This window comes from Erigeron canadensis, chromosome 4 (assembly GCF_010389155.1).
Source record: "Erigeron canadensis isolate Cc75 chromosome 4, C_canadensis_v1, whole genome shotgun sequence".
Taxonomy (NCBI): domain Eukaryota; kingdom Viridiplantae; phylum Streptophyta; class Magnoliopsida; order Asterales; family Asteraceae; genus Erigeron; species Erigeron canadensis.
The window spans coordinates 28853350-28874613 of record NC_057764.1 but is presented as its reverse complement, the minus strand read 5'-3'; the positions used below and the strand labels follow the sequence as shown (position 1 = coordinate 28874613).

Below are 21264 nucleotides of genomic sequence, written 5' to 3'. Positions count from 1 at the left end.
AAATTTAATTTTAGGTAAATATGCTCAAATTAAATTTAATAAATTACAAAAGCTATACACTTATAAATAAACTAAGCATCTGATTAATTAATTAAAAATTATGGGTCAACGGACAATTATTTTTAACTGATATTTCTATATTTAAGTTGCCAAAATTTTTTAAACTTTGAGAATGTTCACGTCTCAAGATAAACTCCTTGAAACAAGTCAATAACCATTCAACCCACATCATATATTGTCATATTGATATTGATATATTCAAAATAATTCTGAAGCTGCAGATATGAGTCATATGACCGGAAAAATCAAAAAGAAATATTGTTTATGTGAGGAATATTTTAAAGACAAGTGCCATATTTACCAAGCTAAGTAAGAAATGGGAATATGCGTCTTGATGGTCCCAAAAGCAACCAAACCTTGTCTCGTCCAACAAAAAAGTAGGGGAACTATTCGACAATTTCACGGTAAAGTTATTACATACATTTTCTATATAAGCATCATTTGAGTATAGCCCAGGTATTATCCACGTACATCTAAAATACAAATGAATCAACTGAAGAGATTTTTCAGAAATAAAGAGGTATAAGGGTGGGGGGAGGGCTTCTCCACTCCTCCCCTCCCTGATTTTTCTTTTCCTCCCCTCCTCGAAACCTAGGAGCACTTCACCACCTCTCCCCTCCCCTTCCCACCCTTTTCTATTTAATTTAATTTCTATTTATTTTTAAAACTAAAACATTTTATTTTATAAATTAAAACTAATACAAATATTAAATATAAAACAAACAACAAAATAAAACATCAAAGTACAATATTAAACGAAACGACAACACAATACATAAATAAACTAGCGATCGATGCCCGAGATGAATGTGCGATGAATATGGTCAATGAGATCCATCTTAAGATCGTCGCGAACGTTTGGGTTCTGTATCTCAAACAGTCGTTCATCCGATGGCTGTGGCGCAACAGGGGGATATGGAATGTAATCAGGACTTATAGCGTGTTCCTTGTCTTTTAAAATCATGTTGTGAAGAATACAACACGCATACATAATCTTACGGATGGGGGTTTCTTCCATTTGTCGTGCCGGTTCTCTAAGTATTTTCCATTTTTTTTTTATAATACCAAAAGCTCGCTCCACATCCTTCCTTGCAGCCTCCTGTGCCTTAGCATATCGAATCCTTTTCTCACCGGTTGGATGGGAAATCGTTTTCACAAACATCGCATATCTTGGGTAGATCCCATCCACGAGAAAATACGGGTACTGATATTCGGTTCCATTTACAGTGAATGGAACCAACGGTGTTGTGCCGTCTTCAAAAGGATTGAACAAAGGAGATTGGTTCAACACATTAATGTCGTTGTTTGAACCGGCAACACCAAAGTATGCGTGCCAAATCCAACAATCCTGTGATGCAACTGCTTCAAGCGATATCGTCGTCCCGTGATGATCACCTCGCGTGTATAGGCCACGCCAAGCTACTGGACAATTATCCCAAGCCCAGTGTGTACAATCAAGACTCCCTATAAACACATTTATTAGACCGAAAATATTAAGTAAGCTACGTAATATATATATATATACATTATTAACTAAACGACGTAATATATATATATATACATTATTAACTAAACTACGTAAAATATATATACATATATACATTAAGTAAAGATATATTAAGTAAAGATATACCTAACATGCTGGGGAAACCATGATAAGACGCATGATGATCAAGAATGCGTTGCGTATCAGTACGCGTTGGCCTACGCAAATATTCATGCCGATACAACTTAATGACTCCATCACAAAAAGCATTAAGGGTTTCACGTGACGATCTTTCCGACATATTTAGGTAATCATCTAAACTGTCGAGATTACTACCGTATCCTAACTGGCGAACTGCAGATGTGCATCTCTATAAAGCCGAAAACCCCCATTTACCACGAGCGTCGATCTTCCTTTGAAAAAAACTAAAATTGTTTTCCAAATCTGAAGCTATCTTCACAAACAACCGTCTACTCATACGAAACCTTTGTCTAAAAAAAGTCTCATTAAGTTTTGGTTCCTCGGCAAAATAATCTCGAAAAAGACGGTTGTGAGACTCACTGCGATCGTCGCGTCTTGTATACGTTCTTGAAGAGGAGGCAGTATCACGGACATCTTGTTGAATCGCATAATGCGCCATTGTGAATAGATTAATATACCGTTCCGTCTTGTCGGATGAACTCGAGTCCGATTGGAAATTTGGGGGTGTTGGGCCGTGATTGTCAAGAAATAAAGGATTGTTGAAGAAAGGGTTCATGATTCCAAAAATATAGATATATGTGTGTGTTATTTGTGTGTGTGATTTGTGTGTTGAAAGAAAAAAAAAATTAAACAGAATTGCAGAATGGAGAAACAAGGAAAGAAAAAAGAATGGAAGAAGAAAGGAAAGAAGAAGAAAGAGAGAGAGACGTTGGAAGTGTGGGCCCCTCCCTTTTTTTTTTCTAACGGTCAAATACTCGGCACCCAAACCGGCACCATGGTGCCCAGTCCGCTCCCCACCCAACCGGTACCGGGGGGTCGGGGCGGTGTGCCATCCGGTACCGGCCCGGTGCGTCTCCCACTCCGTCCACCCTAAGTGTATAACGTGTTCTATTGTATTAAAGCTATGGGGTAGTCATGACAATCCAATAATATCTACAAAGCTTTATATTTTTAGTACCGGTTTTATGTATTTATTTAGTTTAAGACTAATTGGCAACCCTAGAATGGTGTAACTTAAATTTCAGGTTTAACTGTATGCTTGTTAGTATCATGATAACTGTTTGGCGTCCTAAACTCGAAATCCTGGCTCCGCCACTATTTAAAACTAATTTTTACGAGAGAAATAATGTCGGGTGCCAAAAAAGTATCTCATGTCAAGGATGTATCCGTTATTTATATATTTTTTAGAAATACATCATGAGATTTGTTGTATAATAATCTATTTTATGGTCAGTTATAAAAAGATAGGAATGTGACAGGATTAAAATTAAGTGATATGTTACGTCACTTTAAGCAAAATGCACTTTTCAGAACTTGGAATTAGATAGGATTGTGATGGAAATCATTAGGCCTATCACTAATTAAGGGGCTCGTCAACCCCTCTTCGACCACTCATCGACTAAGAAGGCATTGGGAGTGATTTGTCGACCGCCTTTTTCATCCCAAGCTTTCGTTGCATCGAAGAGGAATACGAGAAAGAGAGAGAAGGTGGGGTCAGATGTTTTGTGAGTTGTGGAAGAGGTATGGAAAAGGGGTTATTATGAGTGAGTGTGAATAGGTGGATGATGAGAGAAAAAAGCTGATGTGACAGTGTGAAAGAGGTATGGAAGATGTGTTGATGAGGATAGCTTAGGGAGAGGCCTTATAACATACTCCCCCGTGCCATTTTAGTTGTCCATTGTTGACTTTCAAAGTCTTTTTTCTTCAACTTTGTGACATCCGTCACCAAAATCGGTAAATTTATTGTGGCCTCTAACTTGAATTTCTAAATTCTTGACTAGTGAATGTGTCTATATAGTATAACAAGCATAGAGATATGTTGATCATTCCAATATGTAACTCCTATTACTTGAATTCTAACATCTTAAGAGTTAGTCACTTTATATTCATCAACTTAGACGGTTATAATTAATTCCGTTATCTCTAGTCGTGTAGCTATTCGTCATATTTATTTCTAGACATTTATAAACCTTTATACACTACTTAGCGGTGAGTTAAAGTTTATAAGAAACTAGATTAGTCATAATAATAATAATAATAATTATTGATGAAATATACTCAAATTAACATAGTACTAAAATATAAGATAATTAGTAACCAAATTAGAAGTTACCATGAATTAATATAAATGTAAGTGAAATACAAATAAACGAGTTGTAATCCAACTCCAGCAAGTTCAAAAACTCACAAACTTGTGAGGAATTAATATTCCATTTAAAACTCTTGCTAGATTATAAACTATTATATCCTAACTATAAACTAAATCAAATACTTATCTCTACCATATAAGATATATATGGATTATTAGTTATAAAAAAAAACAAAAGCCCAAAACAAACTTCTCCTTGTTTGCTCCTGCCGTCGACTAAGCACATCATCAAGGCAAAGTTTTATAAACTTATTTTTTCAAAGCATTCATCCTAGAGAATTCCTGGATTTGATGAGTCTAAATTAACTTTTATTATTATTATTATTATTATTATTATTATTATTTTAAAAGAATCTTATTATATAAAAATCTACGGTTAAAATTCTTATAGATTATATTTTATTTTGTCAAAGTATTTAAGGAGTGATTATCAATCTTGGGGTAAAATATACTTATCTTTTCTTTTCATATATATAAATATATCTTTTTATTTATTGATCTTTTATTATAAGTAGCCTATTTGATGAATATATATTATGGCAAAATTTATAATAACTAATGAATGTCTTTTTATGGTTAAATCAAGAGCTTGAAGTATAGATCGCATTAGTCTTAAAAGTTTACGTATTAATTTTAGTGTAGTAATTAATATAATCTAAGAAATCAAATTATGAAGACATGGAAATCATAATAGCATATTTAAATAGGTGTTGGAAAGACTTGAACGTTTATATATAAATATTTATTTGTAGTAGTCTTTAAACAGTAAGCTTGAGTTATTCTAGAATCTGGACATATTCAATTTGTTAATTTTGAAAGGTCGTATCTTGGTCATGGAAGATGGTTAAATCACGTTTTTGGTGTCTAAAATTAAGTTCAGGAAGTCTACTTTCTGGTGGAATTGGTTTCGTGTAAAAATATGAAGTTTAAGGTTGTCAAACAAATTTTATAACAAAACTGCGCAAAGCTGAGTTTTCTGAACAGATTTGAGTCGAATTCAAATAATTGTAACTTGGTCAATTTTGAGATCTGGAAGTTTATGCTTTTCCAGGAACATGTTTAAGGTGTTAAAAGTTTATAGAAAAAAGAATGGATTTTTTTGAAGCTTTAAAAGTCTATAACTTTTGTAAACTTTTCTGTGCGCAAACAGTGACTTTTCTGACTAGTCTGTAATTACCGAATTTTTAAAAATAGTTTTAAGTACAAAACAAATTCCATAAAAATTCATGTAAGTAACTAACATATAAAAGCTACAGTGGTAAAAATTTAAGGTCTTGGTTAGTTCGTTTGGTCTAGAATAAAAATTGATAAAGTTACCAAAAAATCCCAGTGAATATAAGCTTGTAGAATATAATTATAAATCATTAAAACAAATACTCTATATTAAGTTATGTGACTTGTAACTTAATAATATATGAAGAATCAGGTTGTGAATATTTTTAAAGTAGCCATATGTGTATTTCATCATATACGGGTTACAATGGATGGTTTTTGACCATGTCCATAATTGTAATTTGTTCATATATATATGTTGTGTAGATTCTAGCGACCTTGTTGGACTTTGCATAACCATTTGCTTGTTGAGGTGAGTTTCGTGGCCCCTTTTTATTTTATTTGTTTGGGGGAAAATGATGCTCAAAACACTTTTCATTTCTTTACTAGTTGTGCCAAAACTTGTTTGTTTTCTTGGACAAATACGTGTAATTATGAAATATGTATACTAGCTTGTTTGTGTTGATTCTATGATGCAATAGATGTCTGTTGATATCTATTGAAGACTATTTGAAATCCATCGACCAACTATATACTCCAGCTGGTAGTTGTTGGTATTACAGTGTATGATTGAGATGTTGGCAAGTAGTGATGTGATTGTGTTGTTGGCAAGTAGTGATGAGTTTGTGTTGTTGGAAAACTATGATGACATTGATCGGTATTTGGTATGCATACATGCTACTACATGTTTATATTTACACTATTGTCCAAACCTCATATATCATGCACAACAAACTCATTTGTATTCCTTTAAACCTACGAATTCACCAATGTTATGTTGACATTTTCGAGCATTCATTTTCAGGTAATAACAATGCTTAAGGAGAGTAAGCTTATGGACTTTAGGAAGACCAATAAAGAGATCCTTCATGGACTCCTAGATTGCATTTGAAACATTGAACTCTATTTGCAATTTGCTACTTCTTTTGATATTTGAGGCGTGTTGCCTAGACTTTCCGCTTGTGGAATTTACATTTATTTGAATTTTATTTAGTATGACTCTATTATAAAGTCCATGTGCTATTGCTATATCTTTTCGTCATATCCTACGATTCCGCCTAAGGTGGGGTGTGACAAACTTTGACCGTAAATATTTTTGTTTGTATTATATAATACTTGATGAAAGTTATATCATTGAAAAGTTCGCTTAAAATCAAATTTTTTCACATACTTTATATTAAGTGTTATAAAATATAATAAAAAATAATTACAGTCAAAGTTGAAACAAAAAAACTTTGAAAGTTAACAGTGGATAACTAAAATGAAACGGAGTGAGTAAAAACAATGATTATTTTCTAACAAAATCCTCACTTGGTCTTTAAAAACAAGTCGTGAGTCCATGGGAAAAGGAACGATAGTGTGGTCGTGGTAGGCAAGATGTTCCAGGTGTCATGAAAGAAAGTGTTAATGAGCGTTCAGATATTCGGGTTTGATCAAGACTTACTTCTGGGTTAGATGGAAAAAAAATATTTGGGATATATTTGAAACTCCTTAGGTGTTGTTTGGTACAATGGAATGGGGGCATGAGAAAAGGAAATAGAATCACTTCCCTTGTTTGTTTGGAAAAAAGAATGGAAACAAAAATGTATTATAGCTTTCTTTTTCCCTACTTTCAATTCTTCAAAAAAGTAAAGAAACAAAATGAATTGATATTTTACAAAGGCTCATTCTCCCATTATTTTCTATTGTAAATCAGTAAAAGGGCTATATATCTATAACAAATATATATCATGCTCTTCATAACAAATATCATCCTTTTCTATAGGTTTATCTTTATATGGTACTCCACTTTTTCTTTTTTTATTGTCCTTTTTTTTTTGTCGAACATATATCATGAAAATTGAAATATTGTGTTGTCGTAACATACTATTATGTATAATGGGTATCTTGACATAGTAAAAGTGTTAAGTTTATATAAAATAAAATTCTTTTATTAAAAAAAAATCTATTCACTTGACATAACAAACAAGGGAATCTTTTTTTGTCATATTTCTCAAGTTTGATTATTTACTCACACCAAACATGATAATGAATTACCCATTTTCATATTGATTCTCATTCTCTTCATTTCCATTCTCTATTACATTTACATTCTTCATAATTCTTTCTACCAAACAGAACTTAGTTCATTCATATGCATTGAGGGTATAAATATAATAATTTATCATAAAAAAAAATAATACATGAAAAATGCATTAATTACTCATATTTAATATTTAGTTTTAATGCTAATCTAATGAATATTAAATACAAGCTATTAATAACTTAAAAAAAAATATTGACATAATTGAATCCATGCTTATGTAAGCTTCAATTCATAAGATAACGATTTTTTTAACGGTTAGGTAAAATCACTAACAGATAAATGGAATATCGTTATATTAGTAGTAATATCACCCGATGATATTCCTAACAATAAATCACCAATTCATGAGGATATTTATATATGGATTGTGGTAACAATATATGCAGTATGGACTACCAAAACGAGATTACATCTATCTCCCAAGTTTATATTCATTCTTTTTGCCATACTGAGAATATGTAACTCATCATTTCTTTTAGTCATTGGTTGCTTTATTATTTCTTTTTTATTAAGGCGAGGTCAGATCAAATAAAGAAAACATATAAAGAATGCTCGTAGGAGTATAAAAGGAAATCAGAATAAAGGACTCTTCACATGTTCGACATGATTACCATGGAGAAGATAGCCAAATACATTGCAAATGACAACAACCGATTCTCCAAGACCGTATCTTATAAAAGAGAAAAGAATCAAATTAAGAAGGTATATCATATCTATTTATATTACATTATAAAATATTTATCTTTTTTATCCAATTAAAAGATTGATAACTCCAAATGTTCATTTATTTGGTCATTAATTTTAAAATATCCACCTAATATATCCATCAATAATACTCTCAATCAAGTAATTTACAACATAAAATTCTCAACTCTTAAAATAACGACTATGTATAATATCCTTTTTAAACCAATTATCTTACATTAATAACCACATTGCTACCGTCACCACTAGCCAGTCGTCGCCGAAGCCATGACCACCGCCACAACGTCGTATCACGCGGTCATGCGTCTAGTAATACGTTAAGCGTTTGGCAAGCTTCAGATAATCAATACAATATATAAATAACTGTTACATTTTGTTGGAACCATAGCACACTTTGTGATTCTATGAGCATCATGAGGTGTGATAGATGGTAGGGGTGTTCGTGGTCTGGTTTCGACTAAATCTTAAACCAAACCGGCATTTTCGGTTTCAACATATATTAAACCAAACCAGACCAAGCATGTTGTTTAACCAGATTAAACCAAACCATGTAAACTGGTTCGGTCTGCCCGGTTCGACGGTTTCAAGATCTTTTTTTTATCTCCAAATAAATTATGCATTTTTTCGTATCAATAATTTTTTTCATTTTTTTTTATCACACATATAGAATCAGGAACCATACAATCTTAATGTTAATAAAAACATTGATAAAGTTACAAATACTTTGTGTTTTATATTTACAAAATATGAAATATTAAAGGAGATAAGGACCTAGGGCTTAATATTTTGATTTTGAGTGGAAACATAATGAAGGAATGAAGCTGAAAAGATAAAAGTATAAAGTGAAAATAAGAAAGTATGAAAGTAAAAGTAGATTTATATAAATAAATTAGTGTATATATATATATTCATATATATTTTTGGTTCGGTCCGGTTTTTGACGGTTAACTCTTTACTCAAACCGTAACCGGACCAAGGAACCCGGTTTTCCAAAATTTAAACCGTAGGACCAGACTTTAACAACTCAATCCGACCAAACCAATCCAAATAACCCGGTTTGATCCGATTTTTACGATTTGACGAACACCCTGATAGAGGATATGAATTCACCTAGAATGTAAGACAAGTAGCTAACCATGCATCACACCAACTTTCATTATTTTATGAGTTTTGGATCATAAACATATGTAAATGCTGATCAATAGCAACTTTTTGTCTCATTTATTTTACAAATTAAATAAGTTATGTTTTAAATGAATTTTTATACTGTAAATATAAATCAAAATACAAGAAAAACACACAAATAATAAAACTACAACAATAAAAATAAAAAAGAAAATTAAGCAGATTAATGATAAACCTAGAGATTACATAAAATTACATAATAACCTAAAGATTCTACTTTAAACTACTCTTCGTCCTCTTTGACAACATATTTCATGTTGCGCTTCAAACTTAACCTTGCTTTTTGAATGTTTCGCGACCTTAAGTTCTTGTCCCGAAATACCATGGACTTTCTTCGCCAAACCGGGTATAACTTTCATATCCTAGGTGAAGTTAAACAAGGTATCTAATTAGTAGGATTAATTGGTATCATTTTTAGTAGATTTAAATACTGTTGGCAGTTTTTAAGATTTTTATTTTGATAGTTTTTGTTTTTCCTTCAGTTACACAAATTTAACTTCATAAGTTTTATTGCTATTAAAATCTTTTAGAAGTTTAGAATTAGCTACAATTGTTAATATATAAGTTGTTCGACACCCAAGCTTAGTTGTTAAACTCTTAAATACTTAATTTTAAATTCATAAAAAATTAACACGGGAGTTCAATCATTGATGCATTATACAATAAATATTAAAAATTTATTGGTTGAAGAGTTACACACCTAAGCTTAGATATTTAGTTTCCTCTATGCTATATATATATATATATATATATATAAAGAAAAAATGAATATAAAATTGTCCCAAATTTATGTTTAAGTATGAAACTTTCACCCATTTTTATAAAAAATTACATTACATGCATGGATTGACCGTTCCCCACATCACCCCTGTTTTCAATGTAGTACCGCCCTCGTTAAAAAATACAAACCTTAATCTCTTAATATAAATGATGTCGTTCGAGTTAGAAGTTTTTTCTTGTTAACAACAAATATTGCAAATTGTATATATAATCCAAATAATCCTAAACTACCCCATCACCAAAAATTTAATCTTGGTATTTTATACCAGGAGGCAAAGTGTTTACCACTTCACCAAAATGGTGGCGGCAATCTTGAGTTATATAGGTTAAGCATTCTTTCTAACATTTTGCTTCAATCATATTCATTGAACAACCATCGATCATTACTTCGTTACCAAACTAAAAGACAAGCTCAATCATGGATATTGATGTTAGAATTGCATTAACCATTTATGTACAAAAAAATAAATAAATGAATAAAAGTGACATGCATGTCATGTATCCAAAACATGGGTGCAGTCAAATTTAAAAGAGAAGTAAATTTAAAGAAGGTATTTGTGTCTTGTATGAGTTGTTTGAGAGCGACGAGTGCCTGCATTTAACTACTCAACAATGGCACTGAAAATCATGATCTTATGGGTTTCTGCGTGCATTTATTCTGTGAATAATCACGTGAAAACAAAGATATTATCAGAGCACAATCCTACTACATACATTCATTCCATTAATTATTTGTACGTTTTCTTTTTCTTGGCTGCTTTTATCATTAGTCATTAATAATACTACCAATTCTGTTGATATCAATTGTTATTATTATTATTTTTTTTATCTCATTCTTGGTACGTACGTCTAAGTAAACAATTCACGAGTTCTCACTCTCCTAAGCTAGTGTAATTCTGCGGATCTTTTTGCAAAATATAAATTACTATTGTTTTCCCAAAACCAAAAGTTATGTAGGTTAAATTCTATGAATATTTGATTAAGCAAACCAGTTAAAATGTAGATTTTTTTAATTGGCAAATGTTAATTGTTATGGAAAATGCTAAAAGAAGCCCTCAAGGCGTCACTTAACGTGCATAAAAAAGTTGTATATTTCTATATTAAATGTCGGCCCCTAAATTTTATGGTAAATATATAACTAATTAATGTAGTTTAATGAAAGCCCTTAGAGCTTTGTTTAACAAAATCCAATTGTTATTAGTTAATTAAATCGGGGAAGTCTTCCAACTTCCTTATGAATCATTAATTAGAACAAAAGCCCATTGCAACTATCAAATGTCATGACCCAGATCATATTATTAAATAGGATAAGATTATTAATTAGAAGAATTTATCATGAGAAAAAATTAAAGTCTGTTGGTCAGCTCTACTGATCAGAGACATTTATGGTTTTAGCCAAGGTTTTGAAATCCTTAGAGATAACAAAACCTTGGGATTTTTCCTCTAAATACTTGTAACGGTTCATGGTCAACATTTCGTTGTCTAGGGTATGTACAAGCTAGACTTCACCATTTTACGGTGAAATTTTTCCGACGTCGTATACTGACTGAATGTTCAAAAAAAATGTATATGAGGTTTTACGAACTTTGAATTTCGAGAGCATTATTACATGTATGTTTAAAATTTTTGATTCAAAGATAACTATATAAAGACCTTAATTGGTTGATCATACAAGTTAAAGCATCCCACATACTTTTTTAAGTGTATGCATATCACTTTGATATTTAAAAAAGGTCCATTCCCTACAAATAATGTTTAAAAGATCTTCAAAGTCCATTATTAGAGGTCCTTCTTAGCGAAAAGTAATTGTCTTTTTTCTTTTTGAGCAACTTTGTTAAATATAACAACATCGATCTAGTTCCGAGAAGAAACATTGAAACCCCTATATATATATATATATATATATATATATATATATATATATATATATATATATATATATGTATAAAACGGTAAACGGATAAAGTATTCTTTAATTTGGTTAGTTATTCGAAGTCTGGAACATAGGTTCTAATATCATTTGTGGGGGAAAAAAGCCAGTATCAGAATATGGATAAGGGTATTGGCAACCGCTATACTCATTAGTCACTCATCACTCACTTGGCAACCAATCACGTTGTGCCACCTCAAATGCACCACTCACTCATCACTCGTTCAATTTTTGTTGGCATTGCCACCACTCACTACATATATTTAAAATTTAGGGTTAACTGCACGAAAATGTAATCAACTAAGGCCGAAAAGTTATTGTGTGCATAAACTTACAGAACGTTTCTTGTATGCATGAACAAAATCAAAAACGTTATCGCATACACGATTGACCTGTTATTCCCTTAGCCGGTAACTTTTATGAATTCTTAGCTACCTGCTGATGTCAGCATGACGTCAGCAATTTTGTCTTATTCTTATTTTGTCATTTTCTGCATTTTTTTTATTTTTATTTTTTTTTGTATATTTTTATAGTTTCTTATTTTATCACTTAACTTTTAGGTTTTATCACTTTAGTCTAACTTTTTATATACAAGTATAATTATTTTTAAAGTTTTTAATTTTTATCAATTAACTTTGGATTTTAACATTAATCATCATTTAAAAAAAAATTTTTTTTCTACTTTCTATCTTTTATTTTAACGCTTTTAACTTATTTAATTTGTACCAGCCACTTAACTTATTGGTTTTTTTTAACTTTAGTCTAACTTTTTGTATACAAACTTAATTATAGTTTAGTTTTATAGTTTTTAATTTTTATCAAATAACTTTGAGTTTCTAACTTTAATCATCAAAATTTTTTTTCTTTACTTTTTATCTCTTATTTTAAGATTTCTAACTAAACTATAGTAAATTTTAAGTGTCCAAACTTTTAGGTAATGTTATATGTATAAATGTTTGCATGATGCAGTGTCGATCCCTGGCAACGTCCCTCCGGGGTCAAAAAACTAGTTCTAACTACACACATTCATCAGAATCTAGAACCATAAGAATTTAAAAAAAGATCGGATATTATATCTTGATGATGATGATGTCAAATAAATAAATAACAAACACAATCAATTGATGAAAAACAATGTCAAACCATCACACATATTCCCTTTTCTGTATTTCATCATGAAACCGACAAACAAGTAATTCCTCTTACACCCCGCTGCCTAAAAATGTTGTGGGAAATGTTGGTCGTCAACTTTTAATGTCTTTTGTTTTTTCTTCTTCTCTTTGATTTTATTTATTTTATCTATATGTGGGAGAAAAAAAAAAGTGTAAATTGTAAAAATCTTGATACAATAAATATTGATTGTAAGATCATGCACACAATAACTTTTTGAGCATAGTTTATTACATTTTCATGCACTTAACCGGCCTACATCAAGCCTTTAGCCGGTTTGGTATACAATAGAAAATTAGCAGGGTTCATGTATACAATAAACCTTTTGTAAGTTCATGTCCACAATAACTTTTCGGCCTTAGTTGATTACATTTCCGTGAACTTAACCCTAAAATATATTAAAACAATTTCATTTGGGTGGAAGAAACAAAAAAAGAAAATTAAATCTGCTGACAAAAAGAGCCTTTACGGCCTTGATTTTCGTTCCACTCACTTATCACCCGATGTGGTCGGACCACTCAAATTCATTCACTCGTGAGTGCTTAGGTGATGCGGCGGTGTGCGAGTGGGTCGTCCCACCACTCACTACCGGGAACACCCATCGTTGCCAACAACCTAACCCCTTACAAATTCTTTACCAAACTGATAAGTTCACATATGCAAAACCCAACAACAAACCAGATTTAACTGTTAGACAAATCGGTGTAACCTTGGACTATAAGAAATAATATTCTTGTACACTTAGAATTGTAATTTGACTAATATTTATTTTACACTTGAAATGGAGGCACAATGTGCAACCTTGGTTGTAAAAATCGGTCGGATCTACAGAAAAATTGGGATCGCATTGGGGATCGGCCATCTCTGGATACAAGTCGGACTAAAAATTAGTCAACGACTTAGAATCAGGTTAAAATCGGTTAGTGAAAATCGGCTGGCTCGGATCAACTAAGGTCAACGTTGTTTTTAACAAATTGTAATAACCCTAAATTTGGTTTAAGTTAATTTATGATAATTGGTTGAACCTTAAAGTAAAGTATTAATGTTTGCATATAAATTCATAATTTTTTATCAATGGGTGAAACCTCAGTGGTATCGCCATAATATGACTACATGAGCTTACAGATGAAGACTAGAGGTCACAAGTTCAAAACTTGCCAAAGGCAAGTGGAGAAACTATATCTTGTGATCCCATGTATGAGAATGATGACTTATCGGGCATTAATTCTATGCGGTGTGCGCTCTGAGTACCAAAATTGTACATGGGACCAGAGGGTTCCCACCCATTTAACCTTTATAAATTCATAATTGTTTACTTTTATATATTAAAAAGCCAATCCGCTTTCTCCCACAACTGAGTTTTCAAAATATCCCAACTACCTCTTGCCCATCTAATTCCGAAACACGAGTTCCACACCTTGTGGGCAACCGATCGATTTAGTAATTAATTTGGGTTTGAGGTCACACATTGATGGATAAACAAATTCTACGCAAGTATTTGCTTGAACGTTTGGCTAGCTTGGGAGCTAGCAGCGTAGTGATAAGAATTAGAATTGAGAATATTGATATCTGAGTTGTGATCATTTGAAAATTGAAATTTTCGTGAAAACTAGAAAACTATTCAAACACACCGTGATCTGAATTTAAAACAATGTGTTTTTAGAAAACACATTGTGTTAATTTAATATCACAGTGTGTTTGAACAATTTTCTGATTTTCACGCAAACACAATTAAAACATACTGTGTTAAAAACAAATCATAGTGTGTTTTGACCAGTTTTCACAAAAAAGTTAATTTTCAAATGAACATTTTTGTGATGATTCGTACATACATCTTGAGCCTCTATTTATAGAAATGGGTCCTTTAATTAATTTGCCTAGAGAATGGAATATGATTTCATTGATCATCCCTTTCCTGAAATATGGGCAAGGTTTACCCGGTTTATTTGGTCATATAAATTTTCTATGTATTGCAAGATTTCTCAAACTGTTTGATGCTTCACTAAAATTCTAAACTAACCCACACATTGGAAATGCCAAACACTAACATGCATCTTTGATTCCTTTCTTTTCCTTGAAATATAAAACAAACTCAAGAATCAGATGTACATGTACTAATACATTATCATGGCTTCAGGAAGCCGGAATCTAATTACAAGAACTACCAATCATATACTTCCATATATAAATCGTTTCATCTATAACCAGTTGGCTGTATATAGATTGGTCCAAAATCTATATATGTTGTAGAATCCTAGATGTAGCATTACAGTACCAAAATCTATATACACACATACAATACATACATATGTGTATATATATATATATATGCTGTTTCCCCAAGGAATAAGCAAAGACATGAATCAAATGACAACATACAAAACAAATAAAGTTTGAAGGAAGAAAAAGATCCCAAAAACGGAGACGGGTTTGCAAAAATTATTACTAGTTAATCTCCATCGCCCTCGGTGACAGCAGATGACATCTCATCAGCCGTAGTGACTACACCGTTATTACTAGCTTGAAACCGCTGCTTACACGAATGACAAGTGATCTCTAAGATGGTGGAACTAATTTTTTTAGTAGCTTGTTCTCTTAAAGCTTTAGCCCTTTCCAATTCCGCTTGAGCTTGTTTCCTGATCCGTTTAGCGTTTGCAAACTCCAACTCCGCAGTTTCAATCTGTCTCTTAGCTTGTTGCCTAGCTTCTTCTGCCAACTCATTTTCCGCAATTGCCATCTTCATTTTTTCTTCTTTGTGAAAGCTAGTTCCATTTCCAATAGATAGCTTCAAATTGGTCTGGTTATCGTTGTTTTGTTCGTATAACGAAGAAGATGGTAAAAGTTGAAGCTCTAAGTTGTTTTGAGTATGTGTGTCTTCTTGAGGAGGGATATGTGGTATACGTTGCAACGTCGGAATGTTACTTAAATTCGTGTCGCTTGATGGACTTGTACTTGACGCGGTTCGAGATGAACAAGCCGGTTGGAACATCGGGAGGTCCGGGTGGACACGTCGGACGGTACAAGCATCTTGATGCTCGATGAAACTTTCGACTCTACAAAGACAAAAGTGTCAAGACAAAAAAAAAAAATTGGTACTAGCGTACTAGAATCGATCATTACAAGGTTGACAAAAGAATTTACATACATGATATGATATTTAATGGGAGACATAAGATCAAGTGCTATAAGACAAAAGTATCTAATCAAATGAAGAGATTTAACCTTTTCTCGTGTAGGGCTAGACAATTATAGAACAAAGAAATTAAATTGATAACTTATGAGAACATGACTTGGTTAAAATGACATTTTTTAATTCATAATGAACTAAATCCAAGTTTAAACTTCAGCTTAATCATAAGTTATTGTTGGATAATAGCAAACAATAATCTGTTAATAAAAGTCTAACATACAATTAAATATTCATGAGATCATAGACACTAGAGGGTGATTTAATGTTCAATATATATACTTTATTATTACTATATAAAATGTCAAGAGTCAAAGTAGCATAATAATATTATAAACATAATCAGAAACTCAAACAGAAATACATTAAATAATCCACTCGTATAATAAATATAAGCATAAGTCCACATTTTCTTAGAAAAATCACATAAGGGAATTTTTGTTCCTTATCAGTTGTTGCTGAAAACCATGTATAAGCACAAGAAAACAAACACAAGGATAAAAAACTGTGTCCTAGCTTGCATAGGCTCCAGTCTTTGCCATTTTTTTACTCATTTACTTTTACTATTTAGCTACTTTAATACAAAGGGGTAAAAATTTGATAAAAATATATCATTATCCCTTTTTTATAGTTTAATAAAGTGTACATTTGTATAGCAAAAAAAAAAAAAAATGATCATACATAATAATATTAATAGTTACTAATTAAAGTAGCTAGCTTATCAGAACAGATAATCTATTTTATAAACGCAATCACAGATACAGAAATCGAAAGGAAAATAATAATAATAATAAAAAAAAAAAAGAACCTGGAAAAGACTCGGCCACAATCACAAGAATGGCCTCGAGTGCCACAAGTTTTGAGATGAGCTTTATAATCAGATTGAACAGCATATCCTTTAGAACATTTCTCACAAACCCATTGTTTATCATTGCTGTGTTTCCTTCTAAAGTGTTTTTTGATCCCTACTAAGTCCCCAAGTGCATGACACGGATCATGGTGCAAACAACTTGGTTCCGGGCACACGAAAACCCGCTTTTTAACCTCCGGTGACTCCCTTTTTAAGAGCTTCCATGGCACTTTATGGCGGCGCCGGTGCATTTGTAGATTTTGATCTCTTTGGAAACCTTGGTTACAGATCTCACATACATATCTGTCTGATTCCAACAATGTCTTTGGTGATAATGACACAACTTCAGCATCCGGATCTATATATTATTTAAAAAAAATTTATACATATATTATTTAAAAAATAAATCATAGTATAGGGGTAGGACTATAGGAGTTGCTTATTCAGTACAGACGGTTCTGAATAAGCAACAAAGAACGTGCTTTTTTAGAACTGTTTAAAATAATATAATATAAACAGTTATGAAAAAGCACGGTTTATCTGTTTTATAAAAACGCGATAAATAAACGTACCTGGGGTACCAGCGGGACGTCTTTTTCTTTTGTTGGAAAGACCATTATCTGGTGAAATAAGAAAGGGATCAGAAGAAGAAGATGGATTGTTGTTGTGATTGTTGTCAAACATATGGGTGGATTTGGATTTGGAATCAGATATAGGTATAAGTATAGTGCAAAATCTATCAGAAATCTTATTGATTCAGTAGTACACAGATGTTGAAGTGGGGGTAAGTTGTTTGTTTGTTTCAGCTTTATGAGATGAAAGAATAAGGGGAGATATAGAGAGGAGAGGAGATGAGGGTAAAAAGAAAGAAAATAAAAAGCAGTTTGCTTTGAGAAAAATCAGCTTTCTTTTAAGCTTTTACATACTTTTAGCTTTTTCAATGAACTTTCTTTGCTTTGCTTTTTATTTTTCCTCATTGACCCCTCAACCTTGAGCAGGTAAGGTTGAGCCAAGTCTTCTATATAAAAAAGTTTATATACAGTGGAATAATAATCAAGAAGAAGAAAAGAAAAAAAGAGAGAGATGAGATTAATACACACACTAAAACACACACATATAGTTGTAAAATGTGGGGTTTAGCTTAGGTTGAGAATGAAAGAGATAGAGCTTCTTTAAACCCCAATCAAATGAATTGAAACTTGAGCCCACAAAGAAAGAAAAAACTCAGCAGATGAAACCAAAAAAACATCCCTACCACATAACAAAAAACAAACAAAGGAGTCATTATTATTTTTTCATTTTTAAAATTTTTTTTATTATTACTTTATTTATTTGTTTGTTTTTATCTTTTCTTTTACAAATATTGGAAAGAAAGTGAAATGTTATGATTTGCATGAATAAATGCAGGACACGTGACTTACTGAGATACCTCACGTGACCTACTCTTTTTCTCTACTGTAAAGTTGATAAAGGGTTAAAAAAAATAGTGATGGAAAGGTGATTCCCATTGTCAAAAGTACCCCCTACTACTGTTAGAAAGTAAAAAACATGATTATGAGTAGTAGCATAGTAGATATAGTATATATATATATATATTTATTTGAAGAAAGAATTGCATCAAAAAGTAAGTAGAAAACATGATGTGTAAATAAGCAAAGAGTGGAAATTTGTATGTTGGGGCACATGTTTTTCAAGTAGTCACCCTTCATGAAGTCGGTTTTTTTTGTTCTCTTTTATATATTATGGTGTGTGTTGGGACTGCGAAATGATTCACAATTTAGTGGTGTTTGATTCTATCACTCAAGTAGTCAAGTCTCGCATGTCCTTAAACATCTATGCCTTGAGCAATAACAGGAAATATAGATTTCATGATCTTATACTTTTATTTTCAAGAGTTAAATCCAAAAATGGTCCATGTGGTTTGTCATTTTTTGCAAAGGCAATCCCTCTCTTTAATTTTTAGCAACAATGGTCCCTGAAGACATGTTTCAGTTGTAACGGTAGTCACTCTCTAACGGATCAGTTAATTAATGTCGTTAAGTTTCCCATGTGAATAACACGTGAGTGATATTAATGTCTTTCAACCTATACAAACCTAAGGATGCTCAAAACTATCTATATCCGAACATGTTATCCGAAAATCTGATCCGGTTTTCGTCAAAAAGTCGAATATCCTATATTTTAGACTTAAATTCAGATAGTGACTTTTGAAAAAGTTTAAGAATTTCAGTATCTTTTTTTTTTTCTTAAATCCAAAATTATTTAAAATTGTCAAAAACATATCGAAAAAGACTATTTCAATATCCGAAAATATTCTAAACTTTACAAAAATGTTTGAAACTTAGTCTCAATACGAAAATATCTAGGACAATTAATTTATTTTTATTCTAAAAATTGGATACTTCGGATATCCAAAAACTTTGAACATCCAAAGTTTTGAATATGTTCGGATATTGAAATCTTTTATCCGAAATTTTGAGGGGAATATCCAAGTTTCAACTATCTGATTTTTGGATATTTGAACTTCGCAATATGAATTTCAATATCCAAACTTTTCAAATATTCTTGGATATATTCGAATGCCCGAGATTTTCAAAAATATTATCCGAATCCCAAATTTAGAATATCCGAAGTTCGAATACTATGAAAACTATAAACAAACACCAAATTTTCAAATATTCGTATGACCACTCGAAACGACTGTTGGAACGAGGAGCACATTTCTATGAGTTATTAGACATTTTATGCACCATGTCGGTTTTTTTACATCTCTTTCGTCACTATATTCGTTCCACTTGTTTTTTTAGGCCCGTTCAAATTTGTCTTCATTATATATTCATGTAATCATGGGGGCCTATTCATTTATCAAGCATATGAAAAATTATTTTCCTCTTATTACAATTACTGTGTAATTGTAAATTTTTCTTATTTCAGTATTCTTTTTGAAGAATAATTGTTAATGGCGTTGATCATGTGAATCAAAACATTATAAGGGTTGTACATACGTGTATGTGGTACGAAATTACGAGTGGTTGAGCCATATTATAGTCATGTATACATGATTCGTACTAGATCACGTACAAATATTTTTAACGAAGAAGGGGAATTTGAGTTCACTTAAAAATACTAGAGTTGTTCCATATTTCTAGGATTCTTTTCTGAATGTAGGATCCACTATATACTTTTTATAATGAAACAATTGAACAAGCCTAAACTTTAGTTGCTGTTGTTGTAGAGCTTAGATAAGAATTCTTATACGAGTGTTCGATCCTAAGTCTGGACCTACTAGAACAATCAATGTGAGATGCATAGCCATATAAACAGGTGATGTTTTTACTCATCTGTAATTATTGAAGAAACATATATAATCAATACAAGTTAATTAGCTAGAAATCTTTATTAGATACTCTATGCAAAAACGGTTTTTAGAGTTTTGCTACACTGCCTTTTCATCACCCATGTTACTTCTGAGCCATTTCATGTTGACTTGGCATTGACGATGCATCCCAATTAAGCGTCAAGGTTGTAGAATAGGTTAAAGCATAATGAAATCGAAAGATCGATCAAATGTTCAAGAAAGATTCGTCTTCAAGAATGGTTGTGGAGAATTCAAAATCAAAGGTGGAATATATTCTCGATCGGCATTCAAGCTCAAGAGTTGAATTCAGAGTTGAGGAATTATCGAAACGCCTAGACTATTATCGTTACATAGAGAAAGAATGTTAGAGCTATATTATATAGATAACAATTGTTTAATTAGGTGGTTTGATTAGTTGTAAATATGTAACATACCAATTCAATGAATCTAGCTAGGCATCGAGTATGAATAGGATTGTTTTTTAATTAGTTGCAATTGTAACAACCTTTATATATATATGACATACTGAAAATCCATTGGAAAGAAAAGTGTATATGAAATGCTCTCCAATCACATCTTCTCCAAACCTTCATTCCCACACAAAAACATAACACACACTCGTTCAATTGACATAAATTTACTTGATATATAGGATTCACTAGTTGCCCTGGTAATTTCTCTTATGTTTATATATATTTATAACTTTTAATTGAATGCACCAAAATTCATCCTAGATCATGAATGCAAAGCATTTGACTCCTTTCAACTTGTCGGAAAAATAAATCTCCATTTCTTAAGGAGTTGGTAACAATGGACAATCAAAGCATGTTCAAAAAACAAAAAGA

General features: G+C 31.7%; 2 protein-coding genes across 2 annotated transcripts; both read right to left on the bottom strand.

The window, feature by feature from the left end:
• Window positions 1-844: 844 nt before the first annotated feature.
• Window positions 845-1847, bottom strand: LOC122597317. The gene is made up of 3 exons (XM_043769924.1): window positions 1694-1847; window positions 1405-1524; window positions 845-1314 (listed from the first exon to the last, which is right to left on the bottom strand). The coding sequence occupies exons 1-3, from the start codon at window positions 1845-1847 to the stop codon at window positions 845-847; spliced, it is 744 nt and encodes a 247-aa protein (XP_043625859.1).
• Window positions 1848-15397: 13550 nt separating this feature from the next.
• Window positions 15398-18103, bottom strand: LOC122595498 (zinc finger protein SHOOT GRAVITROPISM 5). The gene is made up of 3 exons (XM_043767865.1): window positions 17634-18103; window positions 17020-17419; window positions 15398-16077 (listed from the first exon to the last, which is right to left on the bottom strand). The coding sequence occupies exons 1-3, from the start codon at window positions 17743-17745 to the stop codon at window positions 15474-15476; spliced, it is 1116 nt and encodes a 371-aa protein (XP_043623800.1). The 5' UTR covers window positions 17746-18103; the 3' UTR covers window positions 15398-15473.
• Between the last annotated feature and the right edge of the window lie 3161 nt (window positions 18104-21264).